At 28.1% G+C, this 8,947-nt stretch overlaps 2 protein-coding genes across 3 annotated transcripts; one reads left to right on the plus strand and one right to left on the minus strand.

The window, feature by feature from the left end:
* Positions 1–450: 450 nt before the first annotated feature.
* LOC101498571 (probable transcription factor At1g61730) lies at positions 451–957 on the minus strand. The gene has a single exon (XM_073364594.1). It carries the CDS (start codon positions 955–957, stop codon positions 451–453), a length of 507 nt encoding a protein of 168 aa, XP_073220695.1.
* A 2,687-nt stretch (positions 958–3,644) lies between these two features.
* LOC101489376 (uncharacterized) lies at positions 3,645–8,298 on the plus strand. Of its 2 annotated transcripts, none has more exons than XM_004512756.4 (15): positions 3,645–3,786; positions 3,882–3,921; positions 4,002–4,060; positions 4,153–4,195; positions 4,307–4,344; positions 4,447–4,548; positions 4,958–5,062; positions 5,588–5,747; positions 5,998–6,068; positions 6,158–6,292; positions 6,371–6,498; positions 6,588–6,685; positions 6,892–6,983; positions 7,664–7,797; positions 7,969–8,298. In XM_004512756.4, the coding sequence occupies exons 1-15, from the start codon at positions 3,769–3,771 to the stop codon at positions 8,039–8,041; spliced, it is 1,296 nt and encodes a 431-aa protein (XP_004512813.1). In that variant the 5' UTR covers positions 3,645–3,768; the 3' UTR covers positions 8,042–8,298. The 2 variants fall into 2 exon arrangements, with proteins under 2 accessions (XP_004512813.1, XP_012574726.1); XM_012719272.3 differs by having other exon boundaries at positions 4,005–4,060.
* Positions 8,299–8,947: the final 649 nt, after the last annotated feature.

Here is an 8,947-nt window from a genome sequence, read left to right on the forward strand (position 1 = left end):
ATTTACAAAAAACATTTAGCTATAACTTTTTTTACGTGAAAAACAAATATTTTTATGCATGGTTTAGAGAAATTTGAGTAAAAAATAAACCATAATCAAATAACTAAAATTGGTTCATCTCAATTCATTAGTATCTTAAACAACTGGGCATTGTTTTATTGAATATATATAAATGGACCGATCACATAAAAAGAAGAAGAAGCTTAGTTCAGTTAGCTGTAACATAAAGATAGAAAAAAAGATGCATGTTAAATATAAAAGAAATAAAACAACACTTTACTACATATCATCAGCATTGAGAAGTAACAGCATAAAGCATCAAGAAAGCAAAATGAGTACATGGAGTACTTCAACCCAAAAACAAGAAAAAAGGCCGAAAAAGAGCATAAAAAACCAAAACAGAGAACATTCAACATCAAAATAAAACATTTGGTCTAAGGAAGAACCATTTTACACAGACGAAAGAGTTTTAGAAAGGTCCTCACAAAACGCTGAACGGTAGTTAAGATAATCGATTTCCATAAGTTTCAACTTATTCCACCTTTCATCAAACTCAGCTTTCGTTTTTTTGTTAAGCAATTTCCTTCCGCTCTCGAACATGTTCTTCAAACCATTTTCGTCTAACTCTTTTGTTTTTGGTATCCAAACTTTCTTAGAAAGATTATATAACCGTAGGTCATGTTGACGAGGAAAAATTGGAAGTTTGTTTTTCACTTTACCAATAAACTTCATTCTCAACTTACGAATCTTTTCTTTGAGTTGAGCCTGGCTAGGCTTGAAACTCAATTTCTCCTTAAAGTAATTGTAAATTTCAGCGTCATCTGAATATATATTTACAACCTTACGTGCTGCGACGCCTTGGAGAATGACAACTTCATCATTCTCACTAAAGACTCTTTCAAATAGCTTTCTTGTCGAAGATGAACCTTGCTCGAACGATTTCATTTCTTTTACCATTGAGAGAGATAATGTGCTCTGTATACTTCTCTTTGTGGAATGTAAGAACTATAACATGGCAGTAAGTAATATATAATAAAAAGGACCGACTGCTTGTATTCTTTTTCTGGAAACTTCTACCTAAGAAAATAAATAAATAAACCTGATATTCGTGTGACTGTTTGTGTTCCTCTTTGTTGGAAACTTATATTTAAAACATTAATTAAATAAATCTTATGTTGTTGTAATTAATTGACCTAAATCAACCGTATCAATTAATATATAAGTGTGGTTATTATGATGCAGCAATAACCTAAAACTAATTTATTTGATTCTGAAATAATTAAAATTGATACTTTATGAAAAGAATCTTCCTTAATTTTGTTACACTTTGTTGGTTAATGTGGAAAAAAAGGAAGGAAAAAAAAATAAATTGATGATGAAATATGTGAATTTTGATAAATATATATTAAAAGATTAGCTTAAAATTTCATTATTGTAAGTCATTTCACTAATTTTATTTTATTTTCTGTTGATATTAAAAATAATTTGAATATATATTTTGAAATTATTGTAAGGTGATAAATATTTATATAGAAAAGTAATAAACAAATTTAATGATTTTTTTTCATTATTTATTTTATATTATGATACTTGTTTAGATATATTATAGAACATATTTAAATATAAAACTTGAATTTAACAAATAGTGCAAATAGTGTTTAAGTTATTTATATTTGAAGTATAAAATTAAGATGAATTTTGCTAATAAATAAGTTCTGAAGAAATACCAAATTACGACTTCAAATTATAGTTTAAATATTATTTGAAATTATTAGTTAAAGTATTAATGTGTTAAATAAGTTTTTAGTTTTTATAAAATTTAAATCCTTTATTTTTAATTTTTAAATTTTTTTGTTTTTATTTTACGTCACTGATTTGAAATCAACTATTGTGTATCTTTCTAATTTTTAAATAATTTTTTGCTTTAATGTTAAAGACATGTTCTATATTAAAATTCAAATTTTTTTTAATAAATAATGAATTAAATATGAATTTATAAGCTTTTGAGCCTTAAAAATTTATATTTAATTTTTCACCCGTTAAAATGTTTTAAATTTTTGTAGGATTTTTTTTATAATGTCCTAAATGTTAATGTAAAAATAACTCAAAAATGTTATTGCAAACTTTTAAAGGACTAAAAATTAAAGATATTTTTTATAAAGACTACAAATAAAATAGTGATGTTTTATAGTGATTAAAAATTTATTTGAATTTATTAATTCAAGTAATTTATTAAATAATAAAAAAGGAATATTTATTTCTCATAAAAAAAATCCAAAACTAAACATTGATGTTCTTAAATAATTCTTGCAGAAGAGCAACAATATTATGGATGAATGGATTAAAGAAAATAAAAAGCAGAAATATGTTCGGACAATAAAAAAAATGCAACTTAAAAACTAACACAAATAATTAAGAACCCCAAATTAACTAACATAGAACAAATAAAACAAGTGTGTACGGGTAGATGAAAGTCCGTAGCATGTTGTTCAATAATGAACTTTTATATGTAAAAAGTGAAAAGTTTGGAAGCTGGAAGTGCATCATTACATCTTCTCTTGGAAGAAGATAATATTAATGAAAAGTTTTGGAAGCTGGAAGTGCAACATTTCATTATTATATTAATTCATCTTGAAATATAAAATATTAAATTTTAAATAATTAAATATTTTAGAAACATTAATATATAAAATAAACTTAATAAATAAACATATTAAATATCCTAATTAAAAAATTAAAAAAGTGAAAAAATCTATAGAAAAAGATGATGGAGAAAGTTAAATGTCAAGCTAAATTTTTTTTAGTAAAAGAAGATTAACAGAGAAGATTAAAAGTTTGAATAATATTTTAAATAGATTAATTTAGAAGATGAAAGGTATGAACAATATAGGTGGGAGTATTTTATTTTATTTTTTATATAAAAGTTTTACACAATAGTTTTAATTGAGAGATTGGATGATAAAATGACATCACAATTCAGTAATATATTTATCTGTCTTATTTTTAATATTTTATTTGTTATTTTTAAATTATTTATTATTTTACATAACAATATAATGTTAATTAGTTTTTCTTTATTAATTAACTTTTGTAGAAAAAATTTTCACTAATTTTTTTATAAAACTTTGTTCGAATAATATATCCTTAATTATTGTATATTAATTCATTAAATTTTTATTATCTACAATTATTAATAAAGGTAGTTGAGTAAATAAATTTTTTTATTTATTAAAATTAACATAACTAATTATTATTTTTTAATAATTGTGCAAAATTTAAACGAAATATATAAAATGAAATGAAAAAGATAATATAATATAATATTCATTTTATTTTAAGATAATAGAGATATTTGTTAATATTATATATTAAACAAATATAAATAAAAGACATAATATTATTTTTATTAAATTATATTTGTTAACTTTTTGATTCATTACCAATATTATAATACTGAAATATAAGAAAGTATTCAAGTAATATTAATTAAATGATATAAATAGAAAAGTATATTAAACATAAAAAAAGTCAATTATTTTGAAATAAATTGTTTTTTAGAAGTCAAATTTTTTGATAGAAAAAGTATAAATTTAAAATGAAAAGAAAAGTAGAATTTCCTTTTGTTATATAAAAAAGAAAAAGAAACAGACAATTTTGCTACTCACACGGAGTTATTGCAAGTGACATCCCCTTCAGTTTTCTATAAATGGGGGATTGTATTCGGCAGTGAAACTCCATCAATCTTCTAAATTCTAAGTTGCATCTAAAATGTTCCTCCACTCAAATGTATGTACTACGAAGTAACCTCTTTTTCTTTCCTATTAATCTACCTTCTTATTTTTCTATTCAATCCTTAATCTATCTAATCACACATTTTACAGTTACCGGGGAGCAATCCACACTCAGACGACAGCATTTCAGGTAATAATTTCATTTTTACTAATTCAATCAAATTACAATTAAATATTAGTAACTCCATAATTACCTTAATTAATTTTCAGAAGATGACGAAGATCAAGAAGCTAATTGCCCTAATATACTAGACCACACAACCAACAAGGTTCACTTCTAATCTTATTTATTTATTTATTTTAGTTTTAATAAATCACATTTTGTAAATGTAATTAATCATCTTATTTACTTTCATTTTAGCAACAAGCACTACCTCTTTCGGCGCGGTTAGATTTGTTAAAAGGTGCTTGCCTCATTCTGCTCTTCAGTTTTGTTAAATACACTTTTTTTTTTACCACATTTTATAGTTAGTTATTAGTTGTAACCGTTGATCGATTCTGTTAATACTTCACAGGAAGAATATGTAATCAGAATCAGCCTACCGAATTTCAGGTATTCTGTCTTTGGCTTCTCTATTGTTGTTTATGTATTATTAATTCATTATTATCTTATTATTATTATTCTTATTATTATTGTTGTTGTTGTGATGGGAAGCCGCTCGAAGATGAGGAGGTTGAAATGCCCTATTTCTTTGAGGATGACTCCCAGGACGTTTCAGTAGATGTGGTTCCTGAGTCAGAAGACGACAAAGATGAGGTACTCTCTCAATTGGTTTAGTTCAGTGTTGTGTAGGAAGAGAGAAAGCTCCATATTATTGTTGTTGTGATCGGAATATGTTAGGAATCCAAGGATTGGATTCTAAGGATTTAGATGAAGAACATTCTTCTTTCTAAAAAAGATTAGAAATTATAGGAGCTAATTTTTTCAAAGAAAATGATACACAAGAGCAGATATACTCTACTATTATTTACATCCTCAATTTTTGAATTGTGAAATATTCTTTGTAATAGAATGGTACACAAGGATAGGGAAAAAGATTAATACCAACTACCCTAAAACAGAAATATCAAATAACAACAAGAAAATAACTAACCTAAAGATCTAATCCAACAACCCTTAACTACTTTTAACTCCTATTATTTCCCTTTATTCTGTCTCATAACAGAAGCCGCTCAAAGATGAGCAGGTTGAAATGCCCGATTTCAATGCGTGTGACTTCCAGGACCTCTTGGGAATGGTGGTCCCTGATTCAGAAGATGACGAAGCTGAGGTACTCTCTCAATTGGTTTAGTTCAGTCTTTGTGCAGGAAGAGAAAAAGCTGCTTCTTTATACTATATATATACTATTTTTGATTGAATAAAACAAAAAGATTTTAGTTGAAAAAATTCTTTCCCCCATTTCTGTCTTCTTCATATTTTTATTTTCTTATTGGTTAATATTTTTGTTACTTGTTCTTACAATTCTGCATGTTAAGAAGTCTTGCCATTCACAATTCTTTACTTTGATCTTATTTGAAATTATATTTTGTGAATAGCTATTGAAATGAACCAAGAATGACAAACTAACTATTTGGGTAGTCATCATTATGCCTGATATCTCCAAATGTACACTTGTATTGTTAAATTAGTCCTCGTGAATCAAGGACTTGCTTGATGATGGAACACATTCACGGATTTTTGCATATTCAGTGAAAGCGGTTGTAATTTCCATTATTGATTGACTTATATGACCAATGTTTTGTCTTTTAGAAAATAATTTGGTTATTTACTCTTTATTCTTGTTTACTCATCAAAGGGTAGCACTGTCCGCTCGACTGGATTCTTCCGTAGAGCTCCTCAAACCAGAGATGATAAAGTTAAAGATACAAAAAGAAAATCAGAAGCATTGGTGTGTTTCAAAGAAAGCACTTCATGTTCGGCATCCCATGCTACCTGCTCCAAAGCAACTTCATATGGTACCTGCAACAAAGAAAGCACTAGTTTGTGGGTTATAGCGCTAGATACATGCATTTCCCTGTTGAAACTGAAAATATTTGTTATTGTTGTTTCTTGTGGACCCTTTTTAACTTTTTAGTCTCATATTTCTTGAGTGCCCTGTTTCATCCCAATACTGGCTGCATGATTTCAATATTTTCTCGAGCTACATTTCAGGATGTCTGAAATACTGTCTGCATGTTATTCAATACTAAGGTCTTTCTTTTTTAGATGGAAATCATCATGAAGATGAGGATGACATAGACATTGAATTTTCTGAAACTGACATAGACACTGATCTGGTGGGTGGAAATTTTAGAAATGCAAACTCTATTATTTGCAATGTGTTTACTTTTTCTCTGTATAAGATCTTTCTGCGTTAATTTTCCAGGATCCACAAGATAATCAAAGGAAAGGAAATACAGTGCAGCTTTTTAAAAAGAATAGGTCCAACTTGCCAGAGATTGTTCCTGACAGTGAAGACTCCCCTGAACCTGTGGGCAGCAGATCATCAAGTGACAATGAGGTATTTCTGTTCTATCGTTGCCCTTTTACTTAATAATCTCTTGTTATATCTGACTTTAAATTTTATTTAATGGCACAGAAAATTGAGCAACACACCAAAATTACTTTCCCTGAAAAGAAAATGCTGACCATGTCAGATAGATTTCACGATGCTTTAAGGTCTTCGAATGTTAGCAGTGATAATGTTGAAGCAATTAATTCTTTGAGGTATAAAATTCTAGCGTGCTGGTATTTTTATTCAATTAGATATGAATTAATTCTGAATTCAATTGTGACTGTCTTACAAAATTGTGCAGAACTGGAATATGCCTAAAACTACAGCAGGTGATTCAGAAAGAAAAAGTAAGAGACATGGACTTCTCAAAAATGATACTAGCTAGAGCTAGTCCTGAAGGTAAAACTTTTGCTTTTACTGTCTTCCTTTTCCTTTGTTGTAATGAAAACACCATTTAAATCTTCTATTATTGCGAAGACAAATCATTAGTAGTTTCTTGTTTCCTTCTTAATATTTGGTGTTGTTAGTTTCATAAATCAGAATATACATTTGATTTTAACACACACATGGACAGAGATATTTTACTTATAATGAAGAAATTTCAGGTGAATTTGGCTGCGCTGATGTAAAAATCATTTCAAGATACCTGGATGGAAAGCTGATTGTTTGTCAATGTTCATTTGGCAAGTATAACGAGGTGAAGTTTTTAATTTGTATAGTATAGATTGTTTGATATGCTAATTATTGTCCTGAAATTTATACCTTATTCTTAAACAAGGCTTGGTTATCTTAAAAAGCACTACTAACCTGACACCATCAGTAAGAAATCAAGAATTAGAAAGTTTCTAGTTTTGTTTCCTTAACTTGAAGGTACTCAATAGATATGTTGAAATTTAAAAGAAAAAACTATTTAAACTCTCTCTCTGATTCTAATATCTTTGTCTGCGCTCTCTTAGGTTTGAGAATTACCCTGGACTTGGCCCTGGTGAGCCCCCAGGACTCCTCACCAAATCTTGTTTTGAAGAAAACCTATTTTAACGTTTGTTCAGTTATATTTCAAAATATTTTATTTCTGAAAAATTCAAATAGCTACATCACTATTAAAAAGAAGGGTAGAACCTTGACACTCAAATAGTCAACACCCAACACCTCCACCCAAGTCTGAGTTATTTTTTTCAGTCTTAGATTGAGTTTTCTATTAAATAATAATAATAATAATAATAATAAAAATTTTAATGATGTTACTTCCTTCAATTTAAAGTTGTGATAAAACATTAGATGATAGTTTTACTCGAAATGTAACCACCACCTATGTTAGGATGCCCTTATTCAATGTTAGATTAAAAACTGGTGGACGGTTTTCTGCTGTTTTTGCAGAAGTCTCTTATTCAAGATGAAGAATTGTGTTTTGATGGCAATAATGGTGGTCAAAGAACCATTATATTTAGTCCAAGAGTTTGCAACAAAGTTGTCCTTGAAGTGGGGAGCTTAGTCCGTATTTACGCCCCGTGGTAAGATTGTTATATATGTCTTTTTATACAAATTTAGTTGAATCAATTATTGAGCCAAGCTTAATTGTTCTATACCTTATTTATTATATATGTACTCTGCTGTTGAATCTCAATTTGCAGTGAATAGCCAGTCTTTTTTCTTGATCTCTTTCAATTTTGGTAATTGAACAGGAAGCAAGTTCAAGTGGGTGATGATAGTATTATCTTGTGCTCTTATTTCTCCGAAATTTCATCCCCATTTTGATTTATGTGGCCAGAGCAGATCACGAACATGTAATGTTATTTTTTGTTTCCTTCAAACCAAGGAAAATCGTGCAACCCTATGTTGAAGTGAATAGAATTGCAAATTAGGTTACATTCTTACTTTGTCTTATTAGTTAAGAGCACTTTTGAATTGATTTAAAGTCATGGTTTATGAATATTTGTACTTGAGCCTGAATGTTGCACTTGAATTTTATAATACTCATGATTAACGATGAAATTTTAATTTACTGATTTGGATGTACTGATGTAGCTGATGAAATTGTGACCTATGTGCATTGAGCGAACAAATAAATATTTTATGACAATGATAATGTATTAATAGTTAATTTAGCAATACACTTTCGTTAATGTCAATCCATTAGGTTCTTAACATAACATTATGTAAAACAATGTGATGCTGTGTTACATATTTAGCTGCATTATCGACGAGAACCCTTTCAATTCCTTGATTCTCTTTTTTCAATCGATTACATCGAGATTTGTTCCTTTGTTGTGGGTTAGACCTATAGATTTGTTCCTTAGCTGTGTTTATAATGGTAAGCTCATCAGAAGGAAGAAAAGGTGATTAAAAATTATTGTAGTAATAAAAATGTTTCCTCGTGAATTTCACTTTTTTGTTTTACTCTATTGCTCTCCAATATTTCTTTCTTCTTGATGTTTTACCTTCCTTGCGAACTTTTTCATTCTTGATCATCTTCCCCAAATGTTCTCCTTTAAATAATTAGTGAATAATGTTGCCACTCTTTACATAAAATGGGAAAAAACACTATAAGGTCAATTTAGAAATTTAGTCAAAGAATTTTATCTAAATCAAAAATAATTAATGGATAATGCAGCCAGTATTTGCATAGTAGTGATAACATCTATTTCACTCAAATCAAACTTA

This window comes from Cicer arietinum, chromosome 8, assembly GCF_000331145.2.
Source record: "Cicer arietinum cultivar CDC Frontier isolate Library 1 chromosome 8, Cicar.CDCFrontier_v2.0, whole genome shotgun sequence".
Taxonomy (NCBI): Eukaryota; Viridiplantae; Streptophyta; class Magnoliopsida; order Fabales; family Fabaceae; genus Cicer; species Cicer arietinum.